The sequence below is a fragment of the Condylostylus longicornis genome, unplaced genomic scaffold (genome assembly GCF_029603195.1).
Source record: "Condylostylus longicornis isolate FDR11 unplaced genomic scaffold, ASM2960319v2 ptg000077l, whole genome shotgun sequence".
In the NCBI taxonomy this organism is placed as follows: Eukaryota; Metazoa; Arthropoda; class Insecta; order Diptera; family Dolichopodidae; genus Condylostylus; species Condylostylus longicornis.
Window position 1 is genome coordinate 5176531 of NW_026578045.1, and position 21984 is coordinate 5198514.

Genomic DNA, 21984 nt, shown 5'->3' on the forward strand with positions numbered 1-21984 from the left:
ATATTATGTAATTAAATCAATAAATTTTCCTTGAAGACTATGAAATATATTTCATGATTACTGTTTTAATTAAAATCATAATTTTAATATTAGAAAATATCAAAATTCCAAAGATGTTATTTCCGTGTTTACGACCTAAACTTAAAATTTTTAAAAAAAATTTGAATGTAATAAAAACAACAATAAATTATTTCAAACTAATAAGTTTAATTGAGAGCAACACTTATGTATATACAAAAATATTTGGCTAATTTTTCATAAAATCTATAAATTTATAAAAAAAAAAATAAATTCGAGTAATATGTTTTAATTTCAAAAACAAGATGTAACAATAATGATGAATTTTAACTGAAACAATTTTTATTGAATTCCATGAACTTAAGATATTTTACAAGCTTCTTCGTCTTGATATTCATCTTCAAGATTTGTTAATACACCACCTTGTAAAACTTTATTGACAGCAGCTCGAGCTAAATATCCCATCGTTTCAGAATATGGTAGTGTATACAATGCACTCATATCATCATCTTTTCCTTCCATGTGATTATCCTAAAATAAAATAAAGTAATTTATAGTAAATATCAAAATCAAATTTATTAAAAAAATAATAATCAATTGTGCACTTCATTACTCACTTTACGGTGCATTATATGAGCTTCATGCAAAATTTCATCCAAATCTAAGGGCTGTTGAAAGCATAATTCGGGATTTCTATAAAAAAAAAAGTATTTTCAAATCGAATTAAATCAAAAATAAAATATATTACCTGCTCAAAATAGTTGCAATGATGCATAACAATTCAACTATAATTTGCCTTCTTTCAGGTTTCGATATACAAATTAAAATCTCTTCAACAAGTAATGAAAATGACAGCTCTCCTCGGCTCATATTTGTTAAAGTTGGTGATGCAGGTAAATGATACTTTTGTGTTTTGATACCTTGAGGTGTTTTAATTAAAATATCCCAAACCATGTTATAAAAATTTTTTGGCACACGGCAAAGACATCCTTCTAGCTGCCTTCTTTGAAATATTGTTAATCTAAAAATTAATATATAATAAAATCTGCTTAAAATTTTACAATTAAAAACATACTTTTCATCGTCAGCCCAATCACGAACTGTTAAAACTTTTTGTAATAAAACTCGAATTTGGAAAGGTGATAGATTATCTATATCAACATTTGTTTGCCCGGAAATTTGCAAATAAATTCTCATAGCTTCTAAAACCCATCCGACACGGATCTATAAATAGTTTAAAAACAAAAAATAACTTTTTGTATTAAACATACATTTAATATGAAATATATTACTTTTAATATGCCACGATACATATCAGGACTTGTAGCAATCAAACGACCACAATAAAGTACAACTTCTTGTTGAAGTACTGCTTGAATAACATCATATGGTTGAACATGTGTATACATTACATCTTGAATTTCAGCAGGTGTCATTGGTTTATCAAATACAGTTTCTTTTTGTCCGATAACACCAACTGTAATTTGTTTGCCATTTACTAATACTGTTGTAATAAATGGACTAATTGAATCGACAATATGTCGTAATAAAGAGCTACAATAACGTACAGCTCTCCAATATCTTAATGTACCAGATCGATTATATAATTGATGTAATGCTTGATCAACTGTCAAACCATTAACTTCATAATTAGCTCCTTCACGATGTAATAACATTCCCCATAACTGACATTGACAATAAATTGATTCTGTTTTACGTAATGTTTCAACAATATCATATGTCGGTTTCGTTTTGAAACTCTAAATTAATAATAATAAAATAGATAACATTAAATTTGTATAGATTCCAACAAATTTTAATAATTACATCTAAGTTAACTTTATCCTCCATATAATTTTGTGCTTTAGGAACATCTGTTAAACTTTGATAGCCAATATATTCATGATTAATTTGTGCAAAAGCATTTTCATTTTCTGGCATATCACTCTGATTTATAAAGTCCAAATGCTCTAAAAACAAAAACAAATTATAAATATTAATTTTTTCTTTCTTGTTTTCAAATAAAAGAATTTTACCTATACAGGAACTTGATATTAAATTTTGTAAACGTCCAATACGAACTTTAATACCATCGCAATAACCTTTTTTTAACATTGCTAATAAATCTAACATCTCTTTAAATTGTGGATCTCTCATATGTTCCTCACGAATTAATAGACAAACTGTTGGACGACCAGATAAACGCCAATATTTACCAACAAATTGTAATTCAGTTTTAATATCATCAATTAATAATGCCATATCACGATAAAGATAAAAATCAGAAACTTCAAATATTAAAGGATAAGCTAAAACTGTCATGCCGCAAATTCTATAAACTTTACTGGTACCCAATGAACCAACTGGACGACCAGGACGACCAGTTAAACCAATTTTTTTATTAACACCCAAATGAGAGTATACTTTAATTAATTCTGTTGATGACCATATTTGAACTGGTTCAACCTAAATACATACAAAATATGGAATAATTAGAAATCTTTGAATATATTTTAAATGTGAATTTATAAAATTTACCTCATGAGGAGTTTGAGTTTGAATACCATATGTTGCCATCATTGCCTGAAGTCTCATTGATTCAGCAATTAATACAATTTGAACAACTAAATCAGTTGCTGTTCCCTTTAAAATTTTTTTTTTATTATTAACACCAAATTAAATATTAAATTACTATAATAATTATTGAAAATCAAAATCAATTCTACAAATGAGTAAAATTAAATTTTATTAATAAGCATGGGTAATATAATTACAGGTAAATATTATTAGTAATAGGCTAAAATCATATAAATTATATAAGGTAAAAAAATGCATTTAAAAAATGATCATTTATTACTTTATCAACAAGTCAAATTTCAACTGTTTCGAGTTATAATTTTCAATTATAATTTTTAATTATAACTCGAAACGTTTGAATTGCCAAGACATTCTAAGTTTGGACCTTCAAATACCGATACCAATAGTAAATAACAATTCTGATTTTTTTCATTTAAAAAATTTTCAATTATACATGTAATAAGAAAATTATTTTTCTCTTAAAATTTTAATTTTTAAAATATTAGAAGTAAATATTAATTTATTGTTCAAAAAATTCATAAATTAGTTTATATTATAACTCTTTGATCACAAATACAATAATCAGTGGTATTTACACGTGCTCTGTGCAACTTTTACTGGTAAATCAACATAGTTTTCTACTGTTAACTGTTAGTAAATCTTAATTATTAATGAAGGTAATACAGATCATTTTTTAACATTTATTTTTTATATGCAAATGGTAAACAGAAATAAAAAGGGCAGACCAAAAATTGATTACAAATACTCAAATTACTACATAAAATCATATTAGTTAGTAATATTCATCAATAACAAATTCAGATTAATTAATTTACATATTTAATAAATTTAATATTAAATTTTTTAGAATGCAATTAAATATATATAAAATGTACCTAAAATTATCATTAATATTTTACAATTGATATGCATAGATCATAAAAAATAATTAACCGAAAGACTACTTTTAAAAATTGTTGTAATCTCAATTATCTTTTAAATTTGTGTTTCAATAAAATTTAATTTAAAATACCAAAAATTCAATTAATATTTAATTTACAATTTATTTATTAGAAATTGACAACTAACAGAATAATAAATTTTTAATAGTTGAAATATTTAAGCTATATTTAAATAGATATATGTAATTTAATATTATATTTATTTTTCAAATAAATTGCTTTCCAGACAATCATCTTGGAATATTTTTACAATTTTTCATAAAGTTCGGCTCCAGACGGAGATTCTTGAATACTTTAACAATTTTTCAAATAAATTTCATTCCGGATAAATCTTTGGATATCTTAATATCTTTGCATCATAAAACTTTCATTACTAATTGGTATATTCCTAGCAAGTATTTATATTCCAAGAAAAAATTAAAATATAGGCTACAACATCCATATATAAGCGTATAATTCCCGAGTTTTATAAGAATATTTCAAACAAATTTCTTCATAATGTAATAAATATTGAATTCCTAAAATTTCAACAAAAAAAAAAATAGCTTTATTACTGAGTAAAAACATTAAAATTTTAAAATAATTTTAATATTATTTCTAATACATATTTATTTACATAAAATTAATTTAAATACGCTACTATAATATCATATTATATTTTAATTAAAATTTTTACTACCTTAAAATTAAAATTCTAATTTTGAGGATTTTATTACAATTTATGTAATTAAAACAGAAAAATTAAAATAATTAATAATTAAACTCACCCATTTAACTAATATAAGAGACATAAGAGTGCAAAAAGATTTAAAAAAGCTTGTTAATTTTCATATTTTTATATATGTACATATAGGTATATATACAAAAATACGTACATATATTACAAAATTATTAGTTAAACAAAAAAAAATACAAAATTTTAATATTTATAAAATATTTTTAAGAACAAAAATTTCCTTTTTTTGAAAAAAAATTGTTTTGTTTTGTTGATTTTAGAATACAAATGGTGCCATTACATATTGTAGAAGATTAGGTATGGCATGCATTTCTAGTAAAATTTCTATTAAATATTATTTATTATATTAATTACAATAAATTTTTTTATGAAATATGAGAAAACTATTAAATATGAATTACAAAGTGAATTTTTCTTAAAAAATAATATTTAAAATCATGCCAAAAAAAAATTTTTTTTAATAACTACACTTTTTTAAAATTAAAATAAATAATATAATAAAATAATAAAAAAACATGTAATATGTAAAAGGGGTATATAAGAAAAAAAAATAAATATTTAAATAAAAATGAATTAACAGAAAATTAAAGAAATTTTTTGTGTAGCAAAAGGAAACTTAATAGGACTTACAGTGCCTGGTTTCGCCTGTTGATGAATTAGTGAAAATAAAAAATTTTAAAAATAATTCCTTAGAATTTTTAAACAAAAATAGAAATTTTAGAAAAATAAATAAATTAATTCGATTTTCATTATTTTCCATTTTTTTTTTTTTGTTTTGATTTATAGAATATGGAGTATTTGTAAAAATTTTTATTCTTTTACTAAATTAATATTTTTAATGGTGAAGTAAAAAAACATAAAATGAAAATATAATTAGTGATTAGACAAAAAATTAAATTAAAAAATTTTGTAATTAAAAACAAAAAATTTTTTTTAACATGTTTTTCAAACTAATATTATATTTTTATAACATTTTTATTAATAATTTAATTATTGCAATACTTATTATAATAAAACAATTGATAAAAAATTCAAAATTATTCTGACCTCTGAAATAATTTTTTCTAATTGTATAATAGAACTGGTTTTTTTGAAAGTGGTATAAGTCCATTTCTTTACATATTCAGATATTTATGGGCTTGCGTTTGAATCAATTTAAATATTTTGGCCATAATAGCATAATTTGTTAGTTTTATGTCTACGTAGAACTCTGTTGAAATTTTGATTGTAAATAGTGGAGAGAAGTTGTCTATAAATCACTAAAATTACCATTAACTTAGCCTTTTTAACAAGTGGACTTATACCACTTTCAAAAAAACCAGTTCAATATTTAAAATAACTATATAAAAAGAAAACTCCTTTTTATTCGGAATTTAATATTTATTTTTATTATTAATTTAATTATTATTTTAATTATTAATATATATTTGGTTCGCTACAGAATTACTTCTAGGAGAACAAAATCAGCTTTGATTGAAATGCATATGTAGCGCACGAAATATTTATTAGCAAAAATAAATATTTGATTTCTCGAATTAAAAGGAGTTTTATTTTAATTAATTAAAAATTTTACATAATTATTTCGGAAAAATATCAACATTTTTAATAAATATTTTTTAACTTGATTAGCTTTATTTAAATTAAAAACAATTATCGATTTTCTTTTTACAAAAATAACATTTATAACTTATTAAAAATTGAAAACTATATTTAAGGTTTATTCCAATATTTTTAAAAAATAACATTTTTATTAACATTGTGTAATAATATAAATTTAATTATCATTTTACATTAAAAAATTATATAAAAACAATATTATTAGTTTGAAAAACATTCAATTATTTTATTAAAAAATTTTTTCATATTATCTTTCAAAGTGCTTTTGTATTAAAAGAAAAAATATTGTTAAACAATTAAAATGAACATACAAATATAATTGCTAAAAAAAAAAAAAATTAAAAATATTAATTATAAAATTTTTATTACTATTTAAATTTATTGCATTGCTTTTCTTATTTTTAGCTTATTAAAACTTATTTATTAAAAATTATTTATATACACAAATTATTTATATATATATATATATATATATGATCATAAGTTTATCAGAACTTACATCATCTGGTTTACCCTGGGTAAGAATAAGAATGTATTTTATAATATTAATTACATTTTTGTTTTTGTTTTTGGATTTAATTTCATTATATAAATTTTGAATTTTAAATATTTAAAAAAAATATATACATTTATAAAATACAATTTATATATACATACATATAATTAAATACATTTATATTTTATAAAATATACAATTATATTATTAAAAGGAAGAAGGATCAAGATTAAATACCATTTAAACAAAAAATAAATAATTCTCATAAGAGTGAATTTCTTGAAAACTGACACTTCATTTGATCCTGCTTACTTCGTAATATAAATACATACAAGATTTTTTACATATAACATTAAATTTTTTAAAGCCTCATTTTTTTACCAAATTTCAATTGAAAAAAAATCCAAATTTTCAATCACCCAAATACGTATCTTTATTTCATATACATAATAATGTGCGTACATTGTACAACAATTATAATTAAACCATATCAACCAATTTAGCACAGATAATGAAATTTCTGCTTTTAAATATTATTAAAAAAGAAAACAGATAAATGAAAAATATGTTTTATGTTAGAAAAAATAAAACAATACAAAGTTTGTTTTTTTTTTTTGATGATTTTTAATTTTGAAATTAATGAGATTGTGGAATTTTTAATTATGCTTTTAATGCCCACAACAAAATAATCTAATATTTTTCACATAAAACATATTATGCAAAATAATTTTGCAATATTAGAAAATTTTGCATTTTTGAATTTTATCGAAATTTTGTTCTGTCGATGTTCTTAGTAGGTTATCTGAATTATTACAATAAAACCATATTCTAAAATTTTATTTAATTAAATTTATTCTTTCAATTGATACTCTGGATAAAAACATAAATTTTTTTGTTTTATTTCATTTTGCAAAAGTAAATTGTGTTTAAATTTATTATCCCCTTTTCGCAAATTTAAATACATATGTGTATGTATAGTAAAATTAAAAATTTCATTAAAATGCTAGATAAACGTTTTAAAAGTAATATTGGTAGACCAAATAAATATCATTAAATCATAATGTAAAATCTATTGCTTTTCACGTTTATCAAAACATTTTAACAAAGAAAATAATTTTTATTTGAATAATTTATTAAAAAACAAAAAAAAAAAGAAACATTCTATAACTTACTTGAAAAGCAGAATACCTTCCTGCTTTGCGCGGGCGATTATAACTTGGTAAATAACGTCTTATTGGATCTAATTCATTAATATGTAATAAACTGGCAGTAAGTAATTGAGCAATTATAAACATTGCTTGGCCCCATAAAAATAATGCTTTTGCTGAAGCTTTTTCATAAGAACCTTTACCATCAGGTGAATAAAATGTTGTTACAACTGGATCGTTATTTTGATCAAAATACATGCAGCGTCTTAATAATGATTGATACTCTTCAATTTGTTCAATATTATTCTTAAATACTCCATCAATTATCATAAACACATAAAAGATTGGCCATTCAACTTCGTTACCTTCAAAATCTTTAATTTCACCTTTATTATAATAACTATCATATAAAAGATATCGTTTATAATCAACATTATTAAAAAAATATATCTATTATTTTCAATACCGTCTTGTTTTATCCTCTAATTGACTTAAATATCCATCGCGGCTAAATCTTTTAAAACCATGCTTTCCTCTTAATCGTTTCACTATATTAGATTTTGTTTGATCAACAAGCCTTTCTTCATGGCTGGCAAAAGCTGGGAAGGATAATGTTATCAACAAAGAGGCATCTACACCCTAATATATTATTTAAATTTATTAAATTAAATTTTATTAAAGTAATGTATTTTGTTAAAATTTTTTGTTTGAATTCATAAATTTAAGATACGAGCAATTAACATACTTTTGAGCTTGATTCCCGAGGAAGCATTGTTTCAAAAATACTTCTATTTCTATTATGTGCATCAATATCAACATAAACAACACTCCAAGATGCCCCTTTTTCACCAAATAAATTACATCCATTTATGGCTTCTAAAGCTGACTTTGCCATGCCTAAATACCGTAACGTGAAATATATTTCGACTTTTATTCTTCATTTTATTAATTTATTTATAATAATTACCAATTGAAGAAGCATGAATTTCAGGTGTACCATTATTATATTTAGAGCCACGTTCCCACATTCCAAAATCCGGAGTACGATAAGCACGTTCGACATAGTAAACCAAATTTTGAACAAAAGCAACTTCATCCTACCAAAATAAAATTGATTTTTAAATATTTTTATGACATTTTTGACATTATACTTGTGTATAAATTATTTGAAGTCCAGAAGTTATCATTTGAACCAAAAATATTATATAGAGAGACACAACATCTATTTGTAAATGATTATACAACTCATCAGAATAAATTTCTTCACCTAAAATAGTTAATTATTTTTGTTTAAGATCAAAAATTTTCAAAACCAAATGATTTACCTGTATGTAAATGAAATTTACTATGAAGAGCATGTTGATTACTCTGCCTTTTTTTGAATAATTCAACTCTTCCAGCCTGTTTGATCCAGCATTCTAATATACCTCTCATACATTTGACTGCTGATTGGCCTAACTCATAAGATTTACCACGATCATCATCAATTCTTCTATATGCTTGATCTACAGTAAAATAATTTTTATAAATAATTTGAAACCTATAACATAAACTTGTAAACTTCTTACATAAACTCCACACCGCAGCACAACAATATATACTGTCCCTTACACTAGCAACATCCTTAAATAACAAAAATATTCACAAAATTTTTTTTTTTACAAATTGAAATTTTTTTATAACTTTTATTAAAATTTTTTAATTTACCGTATTTGTTGACATTACAGGAAACATTCCTGTGATTGGACTTTGATAACGTAAGAGTTGCCTTTTAACTATAACAAAATAACAAATTTTAAATGTTGATGCGTATATATTCTCTTACATAATGAATAGTAAAATTTGTTAGTTACCGATTCCATAATATATATCCAATTGCTTTACTGTGTCCTCATAATTAGTTGTTTTTAAAAACTGATCTAAATTAATATCATCTACACTGCTTTTTCTTGATTCGAGTAAGGGTTTTGGTGGTAGAGCTTTTCTGAAAAAATTTTTGCCATAAGTAGTAGGTAAAAAAATTATTTTTACATGCGAAACTTACATATCTTTTTTTTCAAGCATAATGTTTATCTTTTAATATCTTAATAATAAGATCGATCGAATGTATTTTTCGATCTAAGGTTTCTAATATTTTTAATTATTTTGGTATGAAAATATATGGCAAAATTTTTTTATAATATTTTTAACCTTCAAAAGTTCAATTCTTTCTATTTTCTATCTCAAATTTTCAACTCTCAATCCCATCTGTTAAAATTTGAGTGAAATATGTCAAATGAAAATGAAAACAAACTTGACATTTATCAATGTAAACAATATTTTTTACTCATTTTTAATTCTTTGTTTTGGTTAAATGTCATTTGATATTTACAATTTTCATAACAAACATTTTTACAATTTTTTTATTTTACAGGACTTTTGTCTAGTATTCACAATAACAATATTTTTAATAACAACAAATTCACAATCATGTGTTATTGTTAGATTTTTAAGGAGGTAAATGAAATATTTCTAAATTTCTAAGAATTCAAAGTGCATTCTAAATTCCTTATTGGATTTATCTATTGCATTAAATAAATTATTATGTAACAACTGAATATAATCGATTTTTATATTGTTGGTATTTACCTAATAGTCAGCAATGCAACTTATGGCTCTACATAATATAAATATACTAATCTCTGATAATATAAATATACTAATATAAATATACTAATCCGTACCAAAAAAATTTGAAATTATTCATTTAATACCTAAATAATTATTTGGAACCATACCATGTTTAAAATGAATTAAAACTTTCACAATAAATAATTGTGAATTAAATATTGATTGATAAGTATGCGATAACGAAATTAACCGGAAAATAATTTTTTTAACTAAATCATCTGGTAACACTTAATATAATAAAATAAGAATTTTATTTTAGTTGTCATATGATTTTGGCACTTTATTAAAGTTTTTTCTGAACTAACCACCTACCTACATAATTTCCAAAACAGTATGAAGTAAATTAAATTTTTTAAGAAAATAATATACTGCATAAATGTAAAATTGAAATACTTTTGGTATATAACTCTTAAAATGTGGATACATCCAAAAGATCATTTACTTCCTCCAGCATTATGGTAAATATTTTTTAAAAAACATTTTTGTTTCCATTACGTCACAGATAATAAAAAAAAATTGTCTTTGTTTATATTTTTATTAATTTTTTTTTTTTTGTACAGGGTTAATGAAAAAACATCAAAATATTTTTTATTACAAAAACGTTTAGGCCATGGACAAAATTCCTGGTCTTCTTTATTTGTAGGAACATTCGATAGTGTATTTGAAAAACCACCACCTTATAGAATTATTCATCAAACACCATCTTCTGAGGTATATTATGGTAAGTGCGACTTGAAATTTGTGCATACATACATATATTCAGATTTAGATATAAAATTTATGCATTTATACACAGTCATAAATATGTATATTATATTTTATCTAACCATTGTTCGTTAATTATTAAAACATTAATATAAAACTGGGTACACACACATATATCTCCTTCTCTTTATCATTTATCATTTTTTTTTTAATTAAGTAAAATCATTTGGGAATTGCTTTTATTTGCTCTGATTCATTTATTTTTTTTTTATTTTGTTTTTTTTTTTTTTAATAAAAATAATATTCATAAATATATAAGCGTAGCTAGTATACAATATGTTTAGTTTTTAAAAAGATTGCTTTAAAAAAAAATGTTCTTATCTGTATTATTTGAAAACAGGCTTGTTAAGAATTGCGTTTTGAACTTTCAATAAATCAATCTTATAATAAAAAGTTTTTTAGTTGACCTTATGGTTGGTAAAAAAGCAAAATCGATGACCGTAAAAACATTAATGTATTAATCAATATAAAAATACGAATATGAATAAAAAAACGTTTTACTTTGTATATTTTAATAAAACTTTTGTCTTTTAAATAATACAAGTTTTTCTAATTGTAGAAATTGCAGTTGGTTTGACACAAGATGAAATTCTTAAAGATTGGGAATGGTTACAGAAATATCTTTTTAATGTTCTTAATGAAATGGAAAATGAAGAGGAAATTACTAATTTTACTGTTTGTAAAATACAATCATTATACGCACACGATCATCAAGGGATTGAAGATACCGGAGATTCAGTTAATTTTAAAATGTTAGCAACAAAATTTCGACAAGATTTTAATTTACCAGAAGAAGAACAACTTGTAAATTATTACAATTGCAGGTAGGTATCTAAATTTATTTTAATATTCAAAATTATATATTTTTAAAGCATTTTTCATATTATAGTTATGTAAAAAACAAAATACCCCGTCAAGGTCATTTGTATTTGTCCTTAAATCATATATGTTTTTACTCTTATATGTGGGGAAAGGAAACAAAATTAAATATAAGGTGAATATAAAAAATAATATACTATAAGTTATAAATAATTCCTATTCAATGACTAAATTTACTATAAAATGATTATAGATTTTCTGAAATAATTGATATCCAACGGTATGGTAATGCAAATTTGTATTTAAAAACAGCAAATAAAATGGATTATAATTTCGTTATATTTTTGAAATTTGATGAAGCATATAAACTAGTTGAGCAATTAAATAAAATGGCCTTGCAACAATTAATACAGGATCCTGATAGTCCCGTCCTTGATCATGACATATCGTCATTTAAAAAAAATGCAAGCAATAAAAAATCAAAAAAATCTATTTTATTACGAGATTTAACTGCAAGACAAAACTCTGAAGAATACAAAATATTTTTTCGACTTCCTATATATGAAATTTTAGATGGTAAAATAAAAGGTTAGATTTGAAATTATCAAATATAAAAACACTGAAATTAAATTAATTTTATATTTGTAGCAAATCTTTGGATGTCGTTTAATAAAAGGTATGCTCCTGGTTTCATATTTTTATCACCGAATTTTTTATGCTTTCGAAGTGATGTGAAAGGTTTAGTTAGTTTGGTTATTCCATTTAAAATTATTAAGGTAAAACATTTGACCTTTCGTAAAAATTATTTTCCGTCATAATATTTTAAATACTAGTTAATCAAAAAATTTTAGAGTGCAGAAAAAAAAGATGATGGGCCAAGTAGATTTGAAAATCAAATTGTAATTTCCACTTCTGAAAATGGTCCTTTTCAATTTTCAAATATTAATGATCGTGACTTCTTAATACAAAAAATCTCAGAGTTATTATCAAAAATTCAAATGTAAGCTTAAAATTTTTAATAGCTTAAAATTAATTTAAATTTTGTACTGAAAATTTTTTGTTTTTTTAGCCCAGTGAATAAAGAAAGAGCAAAATATGACATTTCTTGGAGTAAACAAGTAGCTTTAAAGAATTCTTTTAAAACTGATGGTCTAAGCGATGATATGATTTTAAAACAAAAGTTATTGGTATAAATATATAAATTTATTTTACTCATAGGTAGAGATTCAGTAAAAAAAATTTATAATTTTAGGTGAATAAATGGGAAGCACATTTTCGTGATTTTGGTCGAGGAGTTTCAATGTTTCGAACAACTGAAATTATTAACCTAATTGTTCAAGGAATACCTGAAGATTTAAGACAAGAGGTTTGGTTAATATATTCCGGGGCAATACATGAAAAAGAGATGAACCCTGGCTTATATGAGGATTTAGTGGAAAAAGTAGAAATTTCGTTTAATCTCTGTTTTTTTTTTCAAAAGATTTTTATTTTAAGTCGGCCACTAAACAATCTTCAATTCATGATGAAATTGAAAGAGATCTTCATAGATCACTGCCAGAACATCCAGCTTTCCAGAATAAAGAAGGAATAAATGCCTTGAGAAGAGTATTACAAGCTTATGCATTGAGAAATCCGCAAGTTGGATATTGCCAAGCAATGAATATTGTAACCTCAGCTTTCCTAATTTATTGCGATGAAGAAAATGCTTTTTGGATGTTGGCTAGCTTATGTGAAAATTTATTGCCAGATTACTATAATGATAAAGTGGTTGGAGCGCAAGTATGTCTTTGACAAACGTAACATTTTAATATTTTCAAAACAAATTCTATTTTTAGATTGATCAGGGAGTCTTAAATGAACTTATTTCAACATATATTCCTGAATTACATAAGCATCTCGACAAGCTAGGTATCATTAAAATGATTTCTTTATCATGGTTTTTAACTATTTTTTTGAGTGTTATACCATTCGAAAGTGCATTACATATAATTGACTGCTTCTTTTTTGACGGGGCAAAAGTTATTTTTCTGGTAAATTGGCAAAATAATTTAGGAATTTTAAAAATTAAAGAATTTTCGACTTTACAAATTTTTTTATCAGATTGCTCTTCAAATATTAGAATGGAATCATGAGAAATTATTACAATGCAAAGATGATGGAGAGGCAATGCAATTATTGGGTGACTACCTTGGAGGAATACATAATCCTGATTATCAACTGACTTTGAACAGGCCAGATCCGAAACCAAAAGTATTTTATTTTTTCTTTTCAATATCTAATACAATACTTTTTAAATTTGATTTTTAGAGTCAATCAATTTATACTTTAATACATGAAGCGTATACTAAATTTGGCGAATTCATTTCACTACAAAGAATTGAAGAATTGCGTAATAAACATCGTCGCTTAACAATTCATCAATTTGAAATAGATAACGAAAATAGTATTATAAAAAACTTTAAAGATAATACATTTTTTACATCAGAAGAGCTTCGTTTATTTTTAATGCTTATTCGTGAAGAAAAAACTATACGTCGAAAACATATTAACAAATCGGGGATTATATCAATTGAAGATCCAATACTTTTGCCAAATAATGAAACTTCAACTGAAACACGGGATCCTTACAATAAGTTAGATGCTTATAGAACAGATTTTGATATTTACAAAGTATTATTCTATGAAATCACAGATTGGAATAAGTGTGTCACAATTGATTTGGCTGAAAAACTTTTTAGGGTATGTAAGAGTTTTAATTTATTATTTTAATGAATTTTAAAATTATTTTAAAATTTTAGTTAACTGATAAGAGGAATACAGGTACTATTGATTTTAATCAAGTTATTAAATCAATTGGAATTGTTTGCTCGAATAAAAACTTTGATAAGTTAAAATTACTTTATATACTTCATTTACCACCTTTGCTAACAAAATCGGAAATTGAACAAACTAAAAAACAAGAAAAAAGTAAAGATGGTACAGAAGTTGGTATAGAAGCTGAAGATTTTTTCGGTGATGATGATCCATCTGAATCTATTGAAGCCTTACCATCTCCTGCTGATACAAATTTTATTGATTTTAGTTTAAAAGAATTGGAAAATTTGAATATTAATAAAAATTCAATAAATAATTGTGCAATTGCTACACAATCAAAATCAGATACATTAAATACAACTTTTCCACAAACAAATACTAGAACATCTACATTTTATGTAGATTTACCAGAAATAAATTCTGGTCATGAACCATACGAATCAATTGAAACATTTTCAGATATAAGTGATTTAGGAACCCGAAATATGGATAAACATTCAAATGGTGGTTCTTTATCAAATTTTTCTCAAATAAGTGATTCAAATATAATGAAATTAGAAACTACAGAATCATCTGATACAAAAAGTTTAAGTAGTTTAAGATGTTTTTTAGATCAATCAGATTCTATGAATGGACAACAATATAAAGCAATTCCAAATATTAAAAGATTACATTTTGAAACACTTTGGAATAGTTTAATTGAAATTATGGGTGTTAATGATGAACAAATGGTAATAGCTTGTAAGTATCTTTTGTACTTTAGTTATTAATTAATTTGTGATACAATAATAATAATTACTATAATATTTTACTAGATAATAATTTAATTGAAATGGGAGAAAATCAAAATCGAACAAGTCGTGGTAATAGTTTGGGTAGTTTTACACAATTAGCTATTGGTAATATAGAGGTAATTTTTTTTTTTTATAAATATGATTTTTCCTTTTTATTTTTATTACCATATTTATTTTTAGACTGATGCTAATGGCAATACTTCAAGAGCAATTTTTAATGAATCTATTAGTGGAATACCTTGTACCAGTGCTGCTTCATCATTTTCAAATATTGAACAAGATAAAATATCATTGAATACAACACCATCTCCTCCATCAACTAATGATGATAAATGGGAAATTAGTATGAGACAATTTTTGGGTACAGTTTTAGCTGTTAATTCTATTGAAAAATTTTTTTCTAATTCAGTATCAATTAAAGAACGAATTGAAAAATTACAAAAAAATCGTAGAAAATGTATCCTTCCTAATTACTAATATATTATTAATAAGTATCAATAAATATTATGGATAGTGCAGATTAATTGAATGTTGAATAAAAATTATAAAAAGCAAAAAAAAAGAAAAATTTTATCCAAATTAAGTGAAAATGAAGAAAAAAAATGTTTTAAACTCTTTTTTTAAAACTGTCAAAGTTATAAAATATAGATAAATATATTATAATTTACACGTTTTTTCTATTTTATTTTTATTTTTTTTTTTGAAATATTAATATAAAATATAAAGTTTGTAGTGTATAGAGAATGTGATTTGAATATTTTGAAACAAAAGCATCAAATGATTTTAATTTACAGAAAAAAAAAATTTTTTTTTTTTTATTATTATTATTTACATATTGTTAAATTCTTTATAATATTATTATGAATTCTTTTTTATACACAATTTTACTAATAACAAAAATATTGAAATATGAAAATACAATAAGAAAATGAAAAGAATTATTATATGTTTTATATTTTATCGGATAATATTTAAGAAATTTATTATAAAAATATCTCAAAATATGCATGGCCTTTTATGCTTGAATGTAATATACATAGTTCATATAAAATAAAAGAAACAAAAAGAAAAAAATGAATAAATACAAATGCAAAAATTTAATTTTTTTTTTGGTTTTTTTTCTTTTTTTAATAATTATAGAATTAAAATACATATGAAAAACATGCTTACCTTATATATTTTGTTCTCTAATTATGAAATTTAGTTTCAAAAGAAAAGAATATTTTATTCACTAGTTTAAGGATTAAAGTCTTATGGATATTTGCCTTAATTTGATAGGAGATTCGGATTGTTGTAACTTTGTCTTTAAATTTTCTCTTATCAATACATACTATTTATTTTGTTCATTTAGTTCGCGATTGAAGAAATTAAGCTAATTAAATTTTGATATTATATTCAGTTCATAATCAAAATATTTTGTAAAAAAAAATATGTTCGGAAAATCTTTTTTTTCGAAAACTTTAACCAGAAATTGGTTTTTAATTAAAAAAATCCACAATCTAGACCACAATCAAATGAAAATTAAATTAAGGTTTGAATGCTTCATTAAACACAATTATGATATTTAAGTGTTTAATAAGTTAATTTCATGTTTTCAAAGAAAATTCATTGAGGGTAAAAAACATGTTTCAATTTCTAACATATTTCTGCAAAAGAAAGATCTTCAATTTAGTAATAATTTTAATTAGCACCCCATTCACATTCTTTCTAGCATTTCTCTTAAGAACCACATTTAGTTTTGACGATATCAACAATATTAACACTTAGATCTAAAATTATTATTTAATAATATTTTTTTTTTCATACCTAAAATTTGTTTTTTTTTGTTTATTCATGAAAATATCTGGAATCATTGTTATTCACTAAATGTTATTATTTATTTAATAAAAGTTTTTATTGTTATTCATTTTATTGTTGTATATTTATTTATATAAAATATTATCTGAAATTATTTTTAAATATAAATATTTTAGTTCTTCGCATATTTTCATTTTAATCAAAAACATTTAAGATAACTATTGGATTTCTTCCCAAAAAGGAAAAATAATTTAAAATGCGTTTAAAAATTGTTAGTAATATTGAATTATAATAAAAGATTTTTTAATAATTTATTTTTAGTGGTTAACAATTCTAATATCAATTGCATTAATAATGATTTTAACTCAAGATGTAACAGCTAAACGACCTTCTAAAGAACCTTTAACTGAACAAGAAAAGAAAAATCGTAGAGCTAAATATCTTGCTGCATTAGCTGGTTAATTTTAAAAACTAAAATTATAAAATATTTTTAATAAAATAAAAATGTTACTAAACTAATGTTTGTAAAAAATTTCTGAAAAATAATAAACAAAAAATTCATAAAAGTAAAATTTTTTTGAGACATCGCCAATCTAAATTCCAATTTTCATATAAAATTTAAATTAAAGTTTTAACAACGTTATAGAGACTGAACTATGAACAAATTAAATATCAAATTTTAGATTGAAATGAACAAAAATCTGGAAAAATACTTAATTTTTCTGTACTTATAAGTCCATCATACCAAAAATATGTTAAGGAAGAAAACATTTTCCAGCTTTTAGTCTTAGATTTTTAAGATATTTTTGAATTTGTGTATCTTATTGCCCTTGAAAGTTCTAGATTATACAGAAGCTGAACAGCTGAAAATAATCCGAAATTTTCTTCAATCTCAATTATGATCCTCGTAAAAATCGAAAACGAATTTTGAATATTTTAATTCTAATTTTATTCCTTTGTATTAGATTTGATTTGTAACTATTTTAGAATTTTTGTAAATTGTTTCACTTTTAAATATGCATACATGTAGCATATGCATATTTGCTTGTTTGCTGCAACATAACTCAAAATTAATACACTTTAAAAAAAAAATAGAATTTTAAAGTTTTTGAAGTTAATTATGTTTTTCTCATTATAGCATTTTTTTTATAATTTATTATAAGCAACAATTTTTTAAAACTAGAGAAATTCTTATTTCTGAGAAATACTTCGATATAAAATACTCAAAAATTGTATTTTTTTGAGTTATGTCAATATTGATTCAAATAAGCGATATGTAACTTATTAAATTAATCCTGAATATATGCAAAATTTGACTGAATTTTCTCTAGTAGTAAAGTAGCTTGTAAAATTTGTATAATATTTTGAGTGAAAATTTTTTCGAGAATTTTATTTCAAATAGTAGTAAGAATCGATAGTCGAATTAATTTTTAAAAATTTGCGCCTAAATTTCCATTACATTATAAAATTTATCATTTTTAAGGAAGAAAATTAAAAAAATTAAAGAATGGAATTAAATGAAAGAGGGTGGGGTGCCTTAATTCCAATTTGGAAAACAAAAATCTTTAACTTATTAAAAACAATATACATTAAACGTGCAGTGAACTTTTCACAATTAATTTTCATCTTCTTATATTAAATCCAAAATTTCTCATGACTTTCAATTTGGGTTCTTTTCAAGAATCCGTCGTCAATAATTTTACATTCATTTATTTGAAAATATTTCAAAAAAGAAAATAAAATATTTTTGAAAATATTTTATTTGTACAGATTTTTTATAAAAATTTATTGCTATATGGAAACACCTAGCAGCTTATAATATCAGATTTAATTATATAAAATATATAAAATAGAAAAAAAGAATCATAATAAATATTTTGAATCTGTGTGCATTAAAATACATCAATATTCAAATATTTATTTTTAAAAAATTTTATTTTATTTTTCATATTTATTTTGTATAAATATAGAAATAAAATAAATCCAGTTGGGCTAACATCGTTTTCGATATAATGCGCAATTAAGAATTGTAAAAATCAATTTTTTTTTCTTTTAAGAAAAATATTTTACTGATTGTGTAGGACCTACAAATATAATTTAGACTAATACTTGATATTATACAGATTGTATAACGATTCGAATATGGATGTATTTTTTGTTACAAACCATAAATTCGTTAATTAATGGAATAAAATGCAATAGCCTTCATTTTATTTAAACATATTAAAAAAATTCAAAAGGAACATAATTCTACTTTTTGCGAACTCTTTTGCATAAATGTGACTAAATTTCGTTGATAAAGCACTTAATTTGCTCCTTCAAGGCGTGGGAGGTCGTGTGCTTGTTGACATAAACCTTAGACTTCAAAAAACCCCAAAGAAAAAATCCAACGGCGTTAAATCGCATGATCTGAGCAGCCAATTCTGATCACCAAAACGGGAAATTACACGACCAGGAAATGAGAAATACGCAGTATTTGAATTATTTCTCGGGCTGTATGGCACCGTCTTGTTGATTTCACATGCCATCCAAATCCATATCTTGCAATTTTGGCACGAGCACCATTAGCGAGCACCATTAACCGTTGTTGTTTGACCAACTATATTTCCGAAGAATGGTCCGAGGAATGCCTCCAACCGAAAGTTCGCACAAAACAGTAACACGTTTTAGATGCATTTGTTTCTCAACAATCACTTATGGATTTTCTGAAACCCAAATGCGAAAATTTTGTCGATTAACAAAGCCATCAAGATGAAAATGAGCCCCATTGCTGAAGATGATTTTGTTCGAAAATCTTTCATTATTTACAAAATATTGCTCAACAATAAAAATGCGTTGTTCTTTTTTGGTTGGAAAAATTCAAATCTGGCGTGAATTTTAGATTGTAGAACAAAATTCACACATAACTATATATATTCATTTTTCTGTATATTATATGTACATATAAATTTCTTAAATGAAAATATTTTTCATATTTAATTTAAAAAAAAAAATAAATTGTTTATTTTATAAAAATTAAAATTTTTTTAATCACAACCAATTGTTTTTGCAAAATGAGTTTGGATTTCACTATATTCTATATACTCAATTTCTATGATTTTATAAATAGTGAAATTTTTTTAATTTCTCATTAGTTTATTGAAATCATTTTTAAGAAAAACAACAATTTCCTTTGAGACAAAATCGTAGCAAAATGCGTTTGACATTCGTAAGTACGCATATAATAAAAATAAATTATCATAATTGAATTGAAATTAATTTTATTTTTTCTCTATAATATTTTAGTTGTTAACTTTATCGTTATTAATTTTAACTTTAACTCTAACATCAGCAAAAGTTCATCCACGATCACAGAAAGGATTTGGTAAGAAGTAAGGCTCTGCATTCAACAGTAGTGAATTGAATCAACAGTAATCAGAAGTTTAGATGACGTTTAAAATATATTGAACGAAATGTTGATTATTGTTAATTGATTGAAAATAAAATCCTAAATTAATAAAAATAATTTTTATTAAATTTCATAATTTTAAAGGAAAAATTTAATTCAGATGAATAACTAACAGCTATAAATGCCAATTTAGCAACTATAATTTATAATGAGCATTAAATAGAATTGACCCTGTAGATTTTCATTATTTAGATGAAATCAAAGTCTGTTTTGTCACTTTCTTCAATAATTCTGAATTATTGAATAATTGTGAACGTTATGCTTTTTTAATATTAATGTGAAATAAAAATTTGCTGTTCCTAACCGTATAATTAACCTTTCTTTGACAACTTTTTTGCAAATGCAAATGAACTTGAAAGCCTGTTTAGTTCAATTTTGCTCTACAAAATAAAAATAGTAATTTAAATTTTTTTCTAGCTGGTATTGTAAATATGTATGTGCATAATATGCAAATTAAATTTAGTTTGTTTAAGAAATTCTTGCTTAAATATATTAAAAATTATGTTATTACAGAAAATTTTGTTAACAAAAAACACAATTAATTTTAAAATATATAATTCCAATGTATTCGATTAATTATTTATATTACTGAGCATAATTATTTGGAAAAAGTTTTAGGATCATGCACTTTGATAACAAGTGAGGAGTGAATCTATTAATAATATTAAAAATAGATTTTTAATTGCATTTACAAAAAAGAAATCTTAAAATAATAAAAAAAGACCTTTTCGAGTTCTAATCTAAAAATTAGATCCTAAATATATGCAATATTTGATTTCCATATTTCAAAAAAATGAATCAAAATATTTTGAGTATTTTTTGCTTGAATGATTCTCGAATCATCTTTTTTAAATACATATTTTATGTATGTGCGCACCTAAAAATTTTAAAAAAATTTTAAATATTAATTTTGAAAAATCTTAAATTATGTAAAATATTTTTAACCTTTTAGTTACTATACTTGAAAGTTTTGAAAAATTAAAAATTAATTTTGCGGGTCATTCATTTTATTTTCAACCCAAGTATTTATTGTATTTTTATTGAAATTAAACAAATTCCCATTTAAGAATTGGCAATACATATGTTCTAAATAATGCAGACAAATCTCAAATTATTACAATATTTAATAAGAAATATTTAAAATGCTGGAGTGTATCTATGAAATTCCCTAATCTATAGATGTAATGTTGATTTCAAACAACATACAAACAGAATAAGTGTTAAAATGTGAAAAAAGTTTCTTTCAAATATTTTATTTATTAAGTCTGTTCCATTTTGTTTTTGCCCCTTTCCTACAAGGAAATTCTTTAAAAGATGACGTTC

At 23.0% G+C, this 21984-nt stretch overlaps 2 protein-coding genes across 4 annotated transcripts; one reads left to right on the plus strand and one right to left on the minus strand.

Annotated features, from left to right (window-relative positions):
- Positions 1–291: 291 nt before the first annotated feature.
- LOC129612907 (probable phosphorylase b kinase regulatory subunit beta) lies at positions 292–9787 on the minus strand. 3 transcript variants are annotated; one of them, XM_055526741.1, is made up of 19 exons: positions 9599–9787; positions 9408–9538; positions 9262–9329; positions 9123–9177; positions 8880–9059; positions 8706–8821; positions 8522–8651; positions 8300–8451; positions 8021–8193; positions 7579–7954; positions 4924–4938; positions 2557–2661; positions 2055–2484; positions 1846–1988; positions 1311–1778; positions 1094–1242; positions 767–1039; positions 636–711; positions 292–549 (listed from the first exon to the last, which is right to left on the minus strand). In XM_055526741.1, the coding sequence occupies exons 1-19, from the start codon at positions 9616–9618 to the stop codon at positions 379–381; spliced, it is 3231 nt and encodes a 1076-aa protein (XP_055382716.1). In that variant the 5' UTR covers positions 9619–9787; the 3' UTR covers positions 292–378. The 3 variants fall into 3 exon arrangements, with proteins under 3 accessions (XP_055382716.1, XP_055382717.1, XP_055382718.1); XM_055526742.1 differs by lacking the exon at positions 4924–4938 and adding an exon at positions 6410–6424; XM_055526743.1 differs by lacking the exon at positions 4924–4938.
- A 732-nt stretch (positions 9788–10519) lies between these two features.
- On the plus strand, positions 10520–16206 carry LOC129612791 (TBC1 domain family member 9). Its single transcript, XM_055526564.1, has 16 exons — positions 10520–10682; positions 10785–10945; positions 11549–11813; positions 11879–11983; positions 12062–12396; positions 12457–12584; positions 12660–12808; positions 12878–12995; positions 13061–13249; positions 13303–13587; positions 13644–13838; positions 13909–14058; positions 14116–14547; positions 14607–15363; positions 15438–15532; positions 15597–16206. Exons 1-16 carry the CDS (start codon positions 10639–10641, stop codon positions 15891–15893), a joined length of 3705 nt encoding a protein of 1234 aa, XP_055382539.1. The 5' UTR covers positions 10520–10638; the 3' UTR covers positions 15894–16206.
- The last annotated feature ends 5778 nt before the right edge of the window (positions 16207–21984 follow it).

What these genes read in the sequence shown, in the direction of transcription:
- LOC129612791 (XM_055526564.1), top strand. Translation starts at nt 10,639, where the DNA reads ATGTGGATACATCCAAAAGATCATTTACTTCCTCCAGCATTATG. An exon ending in ATGAGGATTTAGTGGAAAAA is followed by an intron (nt 13,250 to 13,302) that starts GTAGAAATTTCG and finishes TTTTATTTTAAG; the next exon opens with TCGGCCACTAAACAATCTTC. An exon ending in TGGCTGAAAAACTTTTTAGG is followed by an intron (nt 14,548 to 14,606) that starts GTATGTAAGAGT and finishes TTAAAATTTTAG; the next exon opens with TTAACTGATAAGAGGAATAC.
- LOC129612907 (XM_055526741.1), bottom strand. Translation starts at nt 9,618, where the DNA reads ATGCTTGAAAAAAAAGATAT. An exon ending in GGATATATATTATGGAATCG is followed by an intron (nt 9,330 to 9,407) that starts GTAACTAACAAA and finishes ATTTTGTTATAG; the next exon opens with TTAAAAGGCAACTCTTACGT. An exon ending in GATTGGGCTGACGATGAAAA is followed by an intron (nt 1,040 to 1,093) that starts GTATGTTTTTAA and finishes ATTAATTTTTAG; the next exon opens with ATTAACAATATTTCAAAGAA.